Source organism: Vombatus ursinus, unplaced genomic scaffold (assembly GCF_900497805.2).
Source record: "Vombatus ursinus unplaced genomic scaffold, bare-nosed wombat genome assembly UNPS02014961.1, whole genome shotgun sequence".
In the NCBI taxonomy this organism is placed as follows: Eukaryota; Metazoa; Chordata; class Mammalia; order Diprotodontia; family Vombatidae; genus Vombatus; species Vombatus ursinus.
This window is the reverse complement of record NW_020954739.1, coordinates 538,035-555,056: the sequence shown is the minus strand read 5'-3', so window position 1 is coordinate 555,056 and position 17,022 is coordinate 538,035. Positions and strand designations below refer to the sequence as shown.

General features: G+C 46.2%; 2 protein-coding genes across 2 annotated transcripts in view; both read left to right on the top strand.

Moving 5' to 3' along the window:
* ELANE (elastase, neutrophil expressed) overlaps nucleotides 1–6,475 on the top strand; it is a 10,775-nt gene extending 4,300 nt beyond the window's left edge. Inside the window, exons 2-5 of the mRNA XM_027845438.1 lie at nucleotides 846–1,002; nucleotides 2,158–2,299; nucleotides 3,847–4,077; nucleotides 6,181–6,475. Coding sequence (XP_027701239.1) covers nucleotides 846–1,002; nucleotides 2,158–2,299; nucleotides 3,847–4,077; nucleotides 6,181–6,390 — 740 coding nt within the window. The 3' untranslated portion in view covers nucleotides 6,391–6,475. The remainder of the gene's footprint in view (nucleotides 1–845; nucleotides 1,003–2,157; nucleotides 2,300–3,846; nucleotides 4,078–6,180) is intronic.
* A 6,336-nt stretch (nucleotides 6,476–12,811) lies between these two features.
* The window catches only part of CFD (complement factor D), a 4,878-nt gene continuing 667 nt past the window's right edge, over nucleotides 12,812–17,022 (top strand). The window contains exons 1-4 of the mRNA XM_027845353.1: nucleotides 12,812–12,916; nucleotides 15,157–15,313; nucleotides 15,637–15,784; nucleotides 16,502–16,759. Of these exons, the coding sequence (XP_027701154.1) occupies nucleotides 12,859–12,916; nucleotides 15,157–15,313; nucleotides 15,637–15,784; nucleotides 16,502–16,759 (621 nt within the window). The 5' untranslated portion in view covers nucleotides 12,812–12,858. The remainder of the gene's footprint in view (nucleotides 12,917–15,156; nucleotides 15,314–15,636; nucleotides 15,785–16,501; nucleotides 16,760–17,022) is intronic.

Sequence of the window (17,022 nt, the reverse complement as noted above, 5' to 3'; positions counted from 1 at the left end):
ACACACACACACACACACACACACACACACACACACACACACACACACCCTCTCGCTTCCTGTGCTTTTTAAGGATGAAGCAGTGATTATACTCCTCCTGGACAGCCAGGAGTTCAGGATGAAGCTTCTGGGGAAGGACAGCCAAAGGTTCAGGGATGGAGCATCCGAGAAAGATGTCAGGAGTCCAGAATTCGGAGAATTTCTGAATCTGTTACTGACTCACTGGGCAACGTCGGAGAAAATAACTACCTCTCAGAGCCCAAGGGTGGTTGGACGTAGAGGATGGTGCTGACTGACAATAGGTAACAGGAGGGAGAAGGGAGAAACTTTGTTTTTTTTTTTTAAACTTACTATTTGTTTATTTTTTAACATTCTTTTTTAAAAAATGATGAATTCTGAATTCTTTTTCTCCCTCCTTCCCATCCCTACCCTACCCATTTTGGAGGAAAAAAAAAGGCAATGACAATTACACGTGTGAAATCATGCAAAATAAATGTTAGATATATTGCAAAACAAAATAAGAAAAATTTAAAAAGTGAAAAAATTATGCTTCAATCCTCATTCAGGTTCCATCGGTTCTTTCTCTGGAGGTGGATAGCATCATGAGTCCTTTGGGATTGTTTTGAATTGTTGTATTGCTGAGAATAGCTAAGTCATTCACAGTTGATCACTGTATAATATTGCTACTATTGTGTACAATGTTTTCCTGGTTCTGCTCGTTTCACTTTGCATCAGGTCATATAAGGGGGGCTTTGTGAAGAAACAGGGATCAGAGAGAAGGGGGGATGGATGGAGCTTTTCACCCTCTTTCTGGCCTTCTGACCTTGTCTCTCTGATCCCATTAGGTCCAGTCCTGGGCTCAGAGATTGTGGGAGGAAGGACAGCTGTGCCTCACTCTCGTCCATACATGGCCTCTCTGCAGCAGCGTGGTAGTCACTTCTGTGGGGGGACGCTGATTCATCCTCGCTTTGTGATGACCGCAGCCCACTGCCTGAGTGGCAAGTGAGTAACCAAAGGGGTTGGGGCAGAAGGCACCTGCCCCAGGGAGCAAGAGAAAAGAGGGCTCTGACATGTAGCTCCCCATGGGAATGCAATCAGTGTATGGGGAATAGCTCTATCACCAAGGCCCACAGAGCGGGAGTAGTTAGCCCTGGGCACTCAGTGAGTTTCCTCTGCTGTAAAATGCATTGTTTGGACGAGGTGATCTCTAAGGAACATTCAAGTTCTAACATTCTCTGTTCTGACATTCTGTGTTCTAAAGTTCCTCCCAGCTCTAATATTCTGGGTTCTAGGTCTAGCCCATTTGGCGGTTTCTCCCAGGTTTGACATAATGTGTTCAAAGGTGCCAGGGTCTCAGGAACTCTTACCCAGGTCAGGGGATGAGTGAAGGGCTCAGAAGCTCTTGCCAGACACCTGTCGCTGGGCTTGTGAGACAGAAACATCAATAAAAATCCTATGATTTTTTTCCGTGCCCAAAATCCTTGGTAATTTGTGGTGAAACTCAGCAGACGAGACTTCATATGATAGAAGGGAAAGACCACTTCCTCTGGGGTCAGAGCACCAGGAGTTCCAATCCTACCCCTGATGCGCACTACTTGTATGACCCTGGACAAGTCACTTGATTTTCCCTGGATCTTAGCTTTCTCATCTATAAAACGGGGATACTGAACTCGATGCCTTCCAGTTCTAACTCTATGAATGCTCAATTTGAAAATCCAAAAGTCTGAGTTTCAGTCCCAGCTGTGTTCTTAGCCAATAACCATGTGCCAGGCATTGTGTTAAGCACATAGTAGGTGCTTTAAAAAGCTTATTGACTGACTATTTAGCTGTGTGGCCTTAAGAAAAATCTCTTCTTCCTCTAACATCCTAGGAGTTCATGATTCTGTAAGAAGAGAGAGGAAAGGAGACAAGACTCATGGAACCCAGCCAGAGCTGCCCTTCCCCCCAAACCTATGCTTTGCTTCACCCTCTTCCTCCCAGTCGCCCTAAGGGGTGGGTTAGGGCCAATTGGCTAGCTTAACTAGATGCTCTGCAGGAGCCAGAAATCCAGATTTTAAAACTGGTCCAGGCCTGGACGATGGCTAGTTGATCTCTACCCAGCTGGGCCTCTCCTCCACTGTCTTCAGCCTTCATTCCAAGCTTTTCTTCCCAACCTAGGAATCCTCAGCGTGTGCAGGTGGTGCTGGGGGCCCACAACCAGCGCAGACAAGAGCCCACCCAGCAGAGATTTCAAGTCCGGAGAGTTTTTGAGAATGGCTTCAACCCTCAGACCCTACGAAATGATATTTTAATCCTGCAGGTGTGTGACATGAACAGGAGTGAGGGATGGTGCCCAGACTCACAGGGGCCTGGAGATAGGGATCAAGCAAGCTCAGTGCCCTGGAGGGCGAATAGAAGAGCCAGAAGACCCAGGGATCAAATCCTGGCTCTGACACTGAGAAGCTGTGACTTTACCAGTTGCTCACTACCCCTCTCTGGGCCTCGGTTTTGTCATCTGTAAAATGGTCATCATAATATACTCCTTCCTTCTTTCCCTCCCAAAACGGTTGAAAAGAAATTGTTTCATTAACCAAGTGCTATAGAAATGGAAGCTAGGATTGTTTTTTACGAGCAGAAATCAAAGGGTTATAGACAGACTCTTGACAACAATAATTCACTTTCCCATGGGGAGGGGTTTTATTGAAGGTCTCCAAAGCACTTTCCTTACAACAAAGCCCTATCCACACCATACCCTTATTTCAAAAGCAGCATATGTAATAGAAAAAGCTCTGAAAAAGAGCCATTAACTAAGTCAGGGCAATCGGGTTACTGACCCAGAGCACTGAAGTTTAGAGGGCACAACAAATTCAAAATGATCATTTTTTTAAATTGTGAAGTTTAAAAAATAATTACATTTACATTTTGACAGCCCTTTCATTCCTTTAGCAGAGTAGAATCTAGTTGGCAAGAACTGAGGCACCATGGGGTAGTGGCTAGGGCAATAAAGTCAGGAAACCCTGGGTTCAAATGCCACCTCAGACACTTAACTGTGTGACTCTGGGCAAGTCACATAACCTCTGTTTGCCTCAGGTTCCTCATCTGCAAAATGAGAAGGTTGGACTTGATGACCTCTTGGGTACCATCCAGATCTAAATCTATGATCCTATGAACAATTAATTTAATTAGTTAAACTAATTAAATTAATTAGACTAGGAAACTACTGGATGGTCTGATTTCCTGCTCCTCTTGTCTCATACCCACCCTTACCTCTGTCATGACAGCATAAGAAGTGAAGAATACTTAGTAGGTGGAGGCCTCCTAGCAATGGCCTCACTATGCACTAGGACTTCTGTCCCCTACTATGGAGTTGTGTCCCTGAGTCTCTTCCTCCATTTTATAAAGGGCGTCTCATCCCCACAGGGGGCTGGTGTCCTGGGTTTTCTCCCCTCTCTACCTCCCTCTCCACTCCTCCCCCTAACTATGGTGGATTTGAAGGTTCATTAATATTTCTTACACTAGGAGCCAGTTTTGCATGAGGTCTGGGTTCAACTGAGTTTGAATCCTGGCTTTTTTACTCGCTACCTTTTTGAGCAAATTGTTTAACTTCTCTTTGCCTCAGTTTCTTCATCTGTACAATGGAAGGTGGGCTAGATGACCTTTAAGGTCTCTCCCATCTAGCACAGGATCCTAAGTAGGCAGGGAAATTACAATGATTATCTTCCTGTTCACAGTCACCTTCCCTTTCCTAGTGTCAACTTCCTCCACTGTGACACGACCCGGTTGGGGTTCCCAATCTAGGCCAGCCCTAACCGACCACTAGGCCAACCAGCTTCATCTCGGTGTTTGTTTTTGTCTCTCTGCTCCCAGCTGGAAGGCACGGCCACCATCAATGCCAATGTTCGGGTGGCCCAGCTCCCCCAGCAAGGCCAGAATGTGAGAGTTGGAACCCGGTGCCTGGCCATGGGGTGGGGGCGTTTGAACAACAACAGAGGCCCACCTGAGCAGCTGCAGGAACTCAACGTGACTGTGGTTACCACTCGCTGCCCCACCATCAGCCTCTGTACTCTGGTACCCCGCCGCAGGGCCGGAATCTGTTTTGTAAGTCTCCCTCCACCCCAGTCTGACTCTGGTCCCCATCGCCTGCACTCAAGCCTAGACCCTGTCCCAACTCTGCTCCCAGCCCCTAGCTCCTATCATGGGCCCACCAAGGAAAACATCCAATGAGGCTCAACAAAACTCAGTACATAGGAGCATAAGGGGATACAGAGGAAAGAGCCTTGGGTTTGGAGTGAGCAGTTCTGGGCTCGAGTGTCCACCTAGGCTTCTTTGGGAGGGGGGCACCTAGGTGGCACAGTAGACTGGGACAGCTTGCTGGACATGGAGTAAGGACGACTGGAGTTCAAATCCTATCTCAGACACTAGCTTAGAGCCTATGCAACTCACTTAACTTCCCTCAGCCTCAATTTCCTCATCTGTAAAATATGGATAGTAATAGTGACACTTACCTCCCATGGTTGTTCTGAGGCTCAAATGGCATAATATTTGTAAAGTGCTCAGCACAGTACCTGGTGCTTAGTAGCTGCTATATGAATGTTCATTCTCTTCACCCTACAGTGAGAAGGGTGGACTGGATGAGTTCTAAGGGTCTCTTCCATCAAGGGTGAATAAGACTAGGGAGCCAGAGGGTCTCAGAATTAGGTGGGAGAGGACTAGCATTCTGGAGCTCCCAGGCCTTGGGGAGGCCTATCAGATCAAGGAGAGAAGCAAGAATCTGGGCTGAATGTTGGGGATGGGGGGTGGAGGCTTATGAAGTAGGAGGGAGACAGCTCATTGAGGCTGAAAGCCCTTTAAATCTGGAATCAAAAGACCTGGGTTCAAATCCCATTTCTGCTAGTTGGGAGCTATGTGACCCTAGCCAGGCAACCTCAGTTTTCTCTTCTCTAAAGTGGGCATAATAATACCTCGGCTCTTAGAGCTGGAGACCTCCAGCACACAACTGAGCACAACTGTTCATTAAGCATCTACTATGTACCAGTCACCGTGAAATTCACTGGTATACAAAGATAGACAAAGACAAAAACAAAACACAGAATGAGAACATTGGTAAAGTGTTCAGTGCATTGCCTGGCCCATAGTAGGAGCTATAGATAATATATGCTTATTTCCTTCCCCAGTCCCTGACCTCGGGAGAATGACCTGGATATGGACCCAGCTATGCTTTAGAAAGATTATTCTACTTATTAGCCAGGGGACCTTGAATTTAACAAGCATTTTGTTTATTAAATGCCTACTATGTGCTAAGCACTGCATTGGCTGCTAAGGCTACAAAGACAAAAATAGACACAGTTCCTGCCTTCAGGTAGTTTCTAATCTATTGGAATGTTGAACTGGAAGGCTTCTGAGGTCCTGTCTAGCTTTAGCTAGGTCCTACAAATGTGGGCACAGATGCATAAATGCAAATATTATCAAACGATCCTCATTCACAGCCCTGTAAGGTGGGTGCTTCATTATTCCCATTTTTCAGATGAGGAAACTGAAGTTGAGGGAGGTTAAATAGCTTGCCCAAGGTCACTCATCTCGTAAGTGTCTGAGGTAGGAGTAGAAGTCAGATCTCCCTGGCTCGGCACTCACCCGGGATGCCACCTGAGAGGTTCAAAATAGGTAATTTGGGGGTGGGCGGAGCACCAACAATCAAGACAAGAAAAGCCTTGGGATGGAGAAGGCACCTGAGCTGGGCCTTAGGGAGACTCTTCTTTACACATTTTCTCAGCTGTAAAATAAGAAGGATGAGATGGTCTCTAGTCCCTTCCATCTCTAAGCCCTATGACCCTAAGAGATCCCTCCCAACTTGGAGATCAGGGAAGGCTTCCTGGAAGAGGTGCCCCCTGAGCTGGACCTTAACAGATGGGGAAGATGTGGGTAGCCAGGGATATACGGACATGGAATGGGAGCCTCTGGGAAAGAATAGGGCTGGGTTGAGGCAGAATGGGGAGGAGGTGGGGGTGAATTTGAGAGGGGAAAAGGATGCGTGTTGTTGGACAACTCAAACCAAAGGCAGTAGTCTTTGAGGCTCAAGCTAAGAGGGGCCCTTATCAATGCTGAGTATCAGGGTGAGTGGAGCAGAGGAGGCTGGGAAGTGAGCCCAGTGTCTCTCCTCAGCTATTCCCCAAACCCTGACCAGTAATTCTTTGTCTTCTCCAGGGAGACTCTGGGGGACCTTTGGTGTGTAATGGAATAGTCTATGGTATCGACTCCTTCATTCGAGGAGGTTGTGGCTCCGGCTTCTACCCTGACAGCTTCACCCGGGTCTCCCAGTACGTCCAGTGGATTAACTCCGTCCTCCAGCGTTCCACAGGCTATGCCCAGTGGTCCTGGAGAAGGACAGTCACACGGAGGCAGAAGCTTTTCTAACCTACTTATCCTCTCCCCACCATGCTGCTGCATTCCTGTGTATACTTTCCCATACCACAAATGCAACAATAAAATTGTCTCCCAATTATCTTCTCCAGCTGGCATTTGAAAGTTCTACAATGAATTTCTTCTCTCAAAGTAGGCATGCTGTCACCAGGTGGCAGTCAAGTCAAAGTGGTCTGAGCCTAAGGTGGGCTTCTGAGATTCCAGTTTTTCTAAGGAAATAGTCCTTTCACTATTAGGATGAAGAGGTCTATTATTAAATAGCACAGAATGTCAGAAGTCATGGAGTCCAACCTCTACCTAAACAAGATTGTTCTCTATATTATTCCTGGTAAATAATTATCTGACCTACACTTGAAGACTTTTAGGAATCATATTTTAGTCCATCCCAGATGTTTTGGGGATTCAGAGTTCTCCACAGAAAAGGCAGATCAGTCAATGATGCAAGAAACGAGGGGCCTTTAGCTGGCCCCTTTTTAACTTACGTAAGGGAAAGTGTGAGTTTTAACCTATACAGAAAAAAAAAATCTTACTGGGCACAAATATGCCAGAGACAAATTTAATTCAATTCTAAGCATGGTAACTTAGAGAGGGAAGAATCTAAAAAGGGCAGAGTTTCCCCAAGCCTTTGAATATCTTTTGGTCCAACCACTGGAGCATACAGTTTTATAAGATACAAGAACAAAGACAAAATTCCATAATCAAGATAAAAGAGGCATGCAAAATGTAGGTAACAATTTAAAGTCTAACAATACAACAAGTTATTTGACTGGCCCACTCTAGAGAAACATTTTCCTAAAAATCATTTAATCCTTACTGAACCATGCCTAAGGATTCTCCTTTCACCCTAGTCAAAGGTCAACTCAAGAGATAACTCTATTGATTTAATCAATTAAAAGATACAGTATTGTTGTTCAGCCATGTCTTACTCTTTCTTCATGACCTCATTTGGGGTTTTCTTGGCAAAGATACTGAAGCCATTTGCCATTTCCTTCCCCAGTTCATTTTGCAGATGAGAAATTGAGGAAAACAGAGTTAAGTGACTTGCCCAGGGTCACACAGTTAGTAAGTGTCTGAGGTCAAATTTGAACTCAGGAAGAGGAGTTCTTCCTGACTTCAGACCCAGCACTCTATCATCCACTGTGCTACCTAGCTGCCACTGTTCTTAGTATGATCCTTACCCTAATCAGTTTCTGGAAGGACTCCTTCTTCGACTGATAAAGCCTATGCTTTTAGAAACCAGTTAGGCTTTCCATAAGAATTATGCACAAAGGACTTTAGAACTGGACAGTCCTCTGCATTGTCTTTTATTCAAGGGAATACTGATTAGATCTTCCATTTTAATGGGAACAAGGACACTGAAATCAGATTATTCCTTACTATCTCTAAAGGAGGGAAAAGAGGTGTTTAGTAAGCTTCCATATCTAGGGTTATCTGGAATGGGCTCCTGAGAAAGTATACACCTGAATCAGTCATCAAAGAAGAGACAAGGATAGAACAGGTTTTCACCAAATGAGGTAATGATGGGGTGCTTGGTTGCCTGTACTTAGACCATACTTCCAAGATTATATTTCTCCCTAGCCTCAGAAACACTATCCCTGACAGTTTCCCTCCAGCCCAAGGACCCTATCTCTGACAGTGACTCATGAGTGGGCCCAGTGAGGCAAACTATTTCTCCCTGTTACAAGAACAAGCTGACCTCTGTAGAATTACCCTTGTACTGTCTTGTAACAACAAAACTATCAAGGACTGATGCCCACAGTTACTGTATACAATCCAGAAATCAAGCTACAGATGTCAACTCCTGATGCTATCTTGTTTCAGACATAACAGATCAAAAATCTACCCTTTAGGAATCCTCTCCCTCTGCGCCCCACCCCCCACTCCTCTCAATTTCCAGTAGTGAATGATGTAGTTGTATGTTATCACCTAATTAGCATACTTGCCACATAATTCACTACTTTTCCTGTATAAGCTTTAGCATCATTCCTGTTAGGTTGCAAATTCCCTAAGGAACTCTGCCCACCATGGCAGGTTCCTTGAGAACCAAAGAAATCGAAAACAAAAGAAAGAGATCTATGATTAAATAACTGAGGAAACAAAAGTTTAAGCTTCTAAACATATCAATTTATTAAGCAATGCATGCCAATTGCATAACAAATCAGGACCAGGCCTCCTCAGCTTGGCACTGGACCTCCAAATACTAGACAGATTTTTATTCATTAAAAGAAAACAACTAACAGGATATAAACCAGCATATAAGATCAGGTTATATGATTTCCAATTGGAGGAAAGATTAGAGGTTTCTGGGTTGGGAGGGGGAGAACAAATAAGTACAATTCCCAGAAATCAGAAAAAGAGGTGTCCCACTGACCCCCAAGTGTCTGTATTTAATCAAAGGAACAAGGAAACAGTAACTGATTGACCAATATGAGGCCAGATTTCAGATGAGACATATGGGTTGCTTGAGATGTATAATAGTGAGAAAACTCCTTGCAGATCCTTTGTATCTGACTGGGTTTCTGGCCAGCATGACCTAGGTCCTTAGTTAAGGGTCTCCAAGCAACAGGTAGAAGTGGTCCAGCTTCCCAGACACATAGGGTTAAGTTCAAACAATGCAATAAAGTTTTCTCATAAGACAGAAATTAGATTAGACCCATTGATGAATAGACAGGGAATCTAGAACAGAGTTACAAGATGAAGTCATTGTGGTTCACTCAATTTCCACACCTGAGAGCAGGGACTGATTTTTTTACCTTTCTTATATCCCTACTGCTTAGCGAAGTGCCTGCATATAGTAGGTCAAACAAGCTTTGAAAGATAATAGAGGATAGAAGGGCTTGGCATGCTCTGGTCCATGGGGGTCACAAAGAATAGGACACAACTGAACAACAACAACCATGCACCACAACTTGTTTCACCATTCCCTAGTAGTGGGAGAACACCTTAATTTCCAGTTTGGGGCTGCTATGATAAGAACTGGTATAAATAATTTTGTACAGATCACTGTGGGAGTATTAAGAAAGGATGAGTATTGAGAAAAGTCCATTCGATCTGGCAATTAAAAGATCACTGGCAACTTTGGGAGGGAAGTTGTAATTGAATGATAAGGTAAGAAGCCAGACTTTACAGAATTAAGAAAACAGTGAAAGGAAAAGAAGTAGAGCCATTGATTATAGATAACCATCTCAAGTTTAGCCACAGAAGGGAAGATGGATATCAGGGCCAGGAATTAGTGGGAATGAATAGATGGACACCACCAACCTTATGATAAAGAGGCGATGAATTCAAAATGCAGAAAAACAAACACCTTTTTTGGATTTAGCTAATGTGGAAATGGGTGCTAGGTGGTGTCATATAGCACAGAGTGCTAGGCCTGGAGTCAAGAAGACTCATGTTCCTGAGTTCAAATCCAGCTTCAGACACTTACTAGCTGTGTGACCCTGGGCAAGTCACTTAATTTCTCATTGACTTAGCTTCCTCATCTGTAAAATGGAGATAATAATAACTCCTACATCCCAGAGTGGTTGTGAGCATCAAATAAGAAAATATTTGTAAATTGCTTAGCACAGTGCATGGCACATAGTAGATGCTATAGATGCTTATTCCCTTCCCCTATATTTTGAGGGCTTCATTTTTGGGGAGATTTGGAGGTTTTGTTTACTTGGACTTTTTTGCTCACCTGGGGAGTTGGAGGAGATAATGGAAGGGACAGATTGCTTTTTTAAATGCTTAATTGAAGGAACAGAAACAATAATAATAAACTATTTTTAAAAAGAAGGCAATGATTATATCTACCCTAAGTTTTCTGTTCTCCAGATTTAACCTCCTCAACTCTCTCATTGATCCTTGTGGTTTTTTTTTCCACATCTCCTCACCATCCATGTCATCCTTTACTGACCCAGAGCCCTTCCTAAAATTTAACCCCAGGAATGGGGACGATACTCCAGGTGGGATCCGATGAGGGCAAAACTCGATAGACATGAACCAGACACAGATACATACTTCAGGGCACAAGCAGAAACACACCCTGTTGAGAGGTTAAGTCATTCTCTATCTATACACTTCCTACACTTGCCTCTAATCTCTGCCCTACTCCATATCAGTGAGAAGACAGTGTCCTTCATAAGAACTCACGTCTGCACATCTGCCTCAGGCAGGGAGAGGATCCCCCTTTGGGAGGAAGGTCCTGACCTGCTCCTCTGGGGTCCCAGTCTCATCCTGGTACGAGGAGAGAGTTCCCCTTGGGTTTTGGAAACTGGGTCTTTCGTCTGACGATCTATGGTGCAATGGAGAGGTCACTGGACTGGGAAGCAGGAGACCTGGTAATGACCTTGTGTGGCTTTGAGAGAGGCACTGTAATTCTCTAGCTCTCAGTTTCTCCCCGGGAGATCAGAGCTGTCCTGCATCTCATTACTTAGGGACCAGGCTCTCTTTGCTTCCCAAAGTAATAAACAAGTTCTGGGTTAATGAGAACCAGCTCTTCTATCCCTGACTTTTTCGGTAACTCTTTCTGTTTGTCTCTTTATAATGGATGCATGAATGTCAGGGCTGGAATGGACCTTGGAACATTGATTGCCATGACTGCCAAATGATCAGGTTGGATAGATAAGCTCAGAAAAGGGAAGAGATTTTCCCAAGGTCACATAACAAGCTGAGACTTAACTATGGGGAAGGTTTGGGAGGAGAGAGGAGGTGAAGGAAAATGTGAAGAGAACTCCCTTTTTCTCCACTAATGTGTAGCTAGGTGGTGCAATGAAAAAGCCTGGGCCTAGAGTCTAGAAGTTCAAATCCAGCCTCAGGCACTTACTGGCTTTGTGACCCTGGGCAAGTCACTTCACCTCCACCTGCCTCAGTTCCCTCCTCTGTAAAATGGGGATAATAACAATAACATCTACCTCCCAGAGTTGTTGTGAGAATTAAATGAGATAATAGTAAAATGCTTATCCCAGTGCCTGGCACATAATAAATACCATAAATGTTAGCTATTACAATTATTAATAATAGGAAAAGGAGGAGGGAGACAGCATGGTATAATGGAAATTATACTGGATTTGAAGTCAAAGGGTGAGTGTGAATCTTGGCTCTGTTGCTTACTTGCTGTGTGATTTTCTTTAGCTCCTCCCCTCTCTGGACCTCAGTTTCCTCGTCTGTAAAATAAGGCAACTAGACCAGATCATCCTCAAGCTCACTTCCAGCCAAAAGTATACTGACAAATGTTTAACAAGCAGCTCTGCAGGAATCTTTTTTAAAAGGAAACAGGGGCAGCTAGGTGGCACAGTGGATAGAGCACCAGCCCTGCAGTTAGGAGGACCTGAGTTCAAATCCAGCCTCAGACCAAACACTTGCCACTTGCTTGTTGTGTGACCCTGGGCAAGTCACTTAACCCCAATTGCCTAAAAAAAAAAAAGGAAACAGGACCCCCTTTTAAGTTTAACTACATTATTTACATTTTTTCCTTCACTTTCTTAAGTCTAGACAACCAACAAAACAATAAATCAAGTCCTGATTTGTAGCATTTGCCAGTTTCCTAGGTATAAGTGTTCGTATTGAAAATTTAACAATCAGCTGTCACCCTTGCAGGCTGGCTCCAGAAACCCACTGCTTCTAGACCTAGTCTTGTGACTAAGGGAAGGGAATGGTGGGGAAGCAGAGGGAGTAGAACAAGAATATTATTATCTATGGGTCTGGTTTTCAAATTTGTTATTAGATCATTTTTCACTTGTGTCAGACTCTTCATGACCCCCTCTGGGGTTTTCTTGGCAGAGATACTAAAGTGGTTTGCTATTTCCTTCTCTAACTCGTTTTACAGGTGAGGAAACTGAGGCAAACAAGGTGAAGTGACTTGCCCAGGGTCACACAGTTAGTCAATGTTTGAGGCCAGATTTGAACTCAGGAAGAAAAGTCTTCCTGACTCCAGACTGGGCACTCACTTTATCCATGGTGTCACCTAGCTGCTCTGAGTCACTTAACTGCTGTAGGTCTGGGAGAGATTGGAAAAGCTAAAGCTAAACCTTGACTGTGAGGTGGGAGGGTGGGAAGAACAGGGGAAGTGGTGAAAGGGGATGGGGGGAAGGAGAAGAAAAAGGGGAAGAGAGAAGGGAGGGGGAAGGCAGTGGAGGAGGTACAGAGGAGGAGAGAGAGGGAGGAGGCAAGGAGGGGAAGGAGTGGGTCTCCACGTGCCCTGGCATCCATCCCCCTGCTCAGGTCATCCCAGGTTCTTCTGTTTCTCTCCACGGCTCCTCAATGACGGAGGCTCTAGATGTGTACTTTCCCTACCCCCCACCCCCAGAAGCTTTTGCCAAGTCTTTCTTCTTGGGAAATCATGGACTTTGCTACAGTCCTGAGCCCTGTTACAAGTCGAAGCCTGCTAGATCCCCAGGATCCGCCCCGTGTCAACATTAGTCCTCATAAAGGCCCCTGTCCCTGTTCGTGCTCTCTGAACTTTGAGGCAGGAAAGGCACAATGATGATGCCTTGGGCACGGCTGGCAGCACTGCTCCTCCTGGGGGTGGCAGCCTGTGGTGAGTAAGGTGGGCCTCAGGGCTGTTCCCCCACCCCAGCAAACCAGCAGAAGCGGCTGGGTGCTGTGGAAAGAGCCTTCAACTCTAGTCAGGAGACCCAGGTCCTAGTCTAAGCTCTACCATTAATTGCTGTGTGACCCTGAGTCGGTGGCATCAGGCAGATAGATGGTAGGGGCCAGGCTAGAACTTGTCTCCGACTGTAGCATTCTATGATTCTGTAAACTAAGTCCTCAGTTGGGTGGGTGGGTGGGAAATGTTCTGAACTCAGAGGCAGGATCTGGGTAACTGATTCTTTCAGTGTGACTTTGGGCAAGTCACTTGTCCTCTCTGAGACTCAGTTTCCTCACCTGTAAGATGAAATTAATAATAGTCCTCAAGGCTATGGTGAGGAAAGAGCATTGTACACCTTAAAAAAAAAGACCCAACCCTCCCCCCCAAAAAAAAGCTCTAGACCCTAAGCAGGATAGGGGTGTTTAGTTCTCTTCAATTTAACAAATGTCCACTATGTGAGGAGGCCCTGTGCTATGGCTAGGAAACTGAAAAAGAGCACATTTTACCGCCAAGGAGCATACAGGGACTTATTGTCATCTGTGGACAGTGAGGTGATACAGCGGATAGAGCACTGGACCTGGAGTCAGGAAGACCTGAATTCAAATCTGGTGTCAGATATTTACTAGTTGCGTGACCCTGGGCAAGTCATTGAACTGCTGTCTGCCTCAGTTTCCTCATCTATACAATGGGCATAATAATAGGCCCTTCTTATCCTGTTATGAAGATCAGGAGTGATATTTGTAAAAACACTTTGCAAACCCTATGTAAAAAGCACTTTGCAAATACTATGTTTGCTATTAATTTGCTATGTGTTTGCCAGAATAATAGCTATTTAGCTATCACTGTGGTTTGTGTGCAAACAACTATGATACAAGGGAGCATGAGAGCAGTGCAAAGAAGAGATTCAAACTGAAGCTCTGTGAGAAGCTGGGGGAGGGAAAGACCCTTTTTACTTGTTCAAGTCAGAAGAGGCTTGAGAGAGCAAGACCTGAGCTGGGCCATGAAGGAAGACAAGGGATTCTGAAAGGGGGAGCTGAGAAGGGAGTGCATTCCAAGTATGGAAGGTTAGGAATGTGGAAGGAGGGGATTGGCCAACAGAGTGCCCTGTCTGGATGCAACATGGAGAAATATTTCCAAGGGGAAATCAGGCTCAGAGCCAGAGCTTACTGAGTCCATCTCCTTTATTTTACAGGTGAGGAAACTGAGGCACAAAGAGTATCATGGGCTCCTAGTCTAGCCATGGAAAGGTTCTTAGAAATTAGCAAGTCCAGGCTTAGATTCTTAAAATCTAGCCACTGCTCAGATTCTTAGAATCTAGACAATAACTCACAGACTCAGATTCCTCAAGATTCTCCCCAGTATGATGGATGTTCTAATAAACTTTGTCTTTGGCTGAAAAAAAAAATTAGTAAGTCCATCCTCTTTATTTTACAGGTGAGGAAACTGGGGTACAAAGAGTATCATAGATAGATCTAGTCATGGAAGGGACCTTGGGGGTCATCTGGTCCATTCCTCTCATTTCACAGGTGGAAAACAGCTCTAGATTTGCACTCAGAGGACCTGGGTTCAAATCCCCAGCTCTGCTAATTATCCTACCATGTGACTGTGGGCAGGTTATTTAGCCTGCCTGGGCCTCAATTTCCTCATCTGTAAAATAAAATAAAATAGCTTCTGAGGTCCCTTCCAGTGTTAGAACTAGAGGTCCATGATACTCTTTGGTCGTCAAGTTTCCCCTAATGTTGCCCAACAGTGCAGGTGTGAGGATAGGGGGAGATTCTTTCAAAGTCTGGAAAAGTCAGGGCCAGGCATGAGGGAGGGGGTGTCCTGCCTGTGCACTAGCTGTCCCCCAGGCTCCTCCCCTCAGTTTAAGCGCAGTCTTCTCTGTGGAGCCTTTCCTGATCCCTCCACCTGGTCTAGAAGCCCTCCCTTTCTTGGATTCAAACACCCCATCTTTATTTTGTACTCACTGCATACGTACTGCAGCATGTATACATCATCTCTCTCAATAGAATGCAAACTCCTTAAGATTGGGGATAGTTTCATTTTTTGTCTTTATCCCTAGTGAACAGCACAGTGCTTGGCATACATTAGGGGCTTAATAAATGTTCGATGGTTGGCTGGCCGATGGAGGCAGGAGGCAGTAAGCCCCAACCCAGCTGCTTTCCCTCACAGACTTCTTGTCTCCGCAGCTGCCCGCCCACGAGGAAGGATTCTAGGGGGCAGGGAAGCCGAACCCCACCTCCGACCATACATGGCATCCATCCAGGTAGATGGGAGGCACCTGTGTGGGGGCTTCCTCTTGAACGAGTGGTGGGTAATGAGTGCGGCCCACTGTGTGGAGGAGATGTGAGTTTGGGGGGCAGAGGTGGGGCTGGTCTGTGGGAATAGGGATGGACTAGGGAGATGGGTGGAGGACAGGACAGGGGGAGAAAGTAAGATTGGGAAGGCTGAGATGGGAGGAAAGCGGAAGAAGTAGGGAATGGGTGTCAGGGATCTGGGGGGAAATAGGACCCCAGGAAAAGGACAGGCTTCCGGTCACTGTCTCCTCCTCGTATCCCCTCCCCATCCCCCCCAATTCCCTTGACTTAGAAAGGGCCAATATGGGCATAGCAGTGAGTGGGTACATGAATGAGGTCACTTAGGTCTATAACTTCCAAACCCTTCTTTAGGTCACCAGGAGCAACTGTCCAGGTGCTGCTGGGAGCTCACTCCTTGTCCCAGCCAGAAACTTCCAAGCATCTCTATGAGGTCCGAAACCTCTTTCCACACCCAGACAGTAACCATGATAACATCCACCATGACATTCTTCTCATCCAGGTCAGTAGGATCCCTTCCCCCCACTGCCACCCCCACCCCTGCTAGAAAAGCCCAGGGGTTCTGGTTTTCATTGGGGATCTCAAAGCACATAAATTACCCAGCCCTTCTCCTTCTCCTCCCCTGGGGAGTGGGGATGAGTGCTCCTCCAGGAATCAGTACACCTAAGTTTTTAAGAGATTTCAAAGCACTGAATTTTCCCTCTTAAAATCCCTAGTTGTACTTTTTTTCCCCACCAAAAGTCAACTGGAGAGCCACCTCCTACCTCCTTTTCCTGATCATTCCCCACCCCAGCTTCCAGAACCTCCCCCCCAAATTGCTTTGTATGGACTTCGTATGTACTGATGTTAGTGCACATTGTCTCTTCTGATAGATTACAAGCCTTTTGAGGGCAACCTGGCCCATAATATGCCCTTATTAAAGGTTTGCTGCTTAAAACATGAGATAGGGTACTCACAGCCCAAGCTCTTAAGCCTGTGATGGCCTAGAACACGCAGTAGTTTGAGCAACTCAGCCTAACCTCATTCCTTTCTGTTAGGAAACAAGGTGAGGCTCCTCAGCTGTTTGGTGCTTTGAGATCCTCAGCATCTGGCTTCAGTCCCCTCTTCTCCAGCTAGCACGGGCATAGAGGGGTGGGGAGCTGGAGGCGAAGGGGGTGGGCGCAGGGATGGGGCTCTGAGGATGGATTTGCAAGCCTCCCTTCCTCCTCCGCACCCCTAGCTGGCTGAGAAGGCGACCCTGAGCTCCGCGGTGCAGCCCCTCCCGTACCAGAGGGGGGCCAGGGATATAGCCGGAGGCACGCTCTGCTCGGTGGCCGGCTGGGGCATCACCAGCCACGCGGGCCGGAAGCCGGACCGGCTGCAGCAGGTCGAACTGCCCATCATGGACCGGACCGTCTGCAATCAGCGTATCTACTACGACAATGACATCACCGACAAGATGATCTGTGCTGAAAGCCGCAAGAAGGATGCTTGTAGGGTAAGGGGCTGGGGAAGGAGCCTTGGAGTGGGGTCGGGGCGTCATGGTGGAGGGAGGCTGGTGGTGGATGGAGTCTTGATATGGGGCGGGGCCAGGTTAATAGGGTGGGCCATGGGAGGGGTTGGGGGAGGCCTGAGTCATTCGTATGCGGGCTTTGACTGCTGGAGGAGGAACCTTGGATGATGGAAACTGGCCTGGAAGATGGGAGTGTAGGGCCTGGGTCTGGGTCTGGGTCTGGGTCTGGGTCTGGGTCTGGGTCTGGG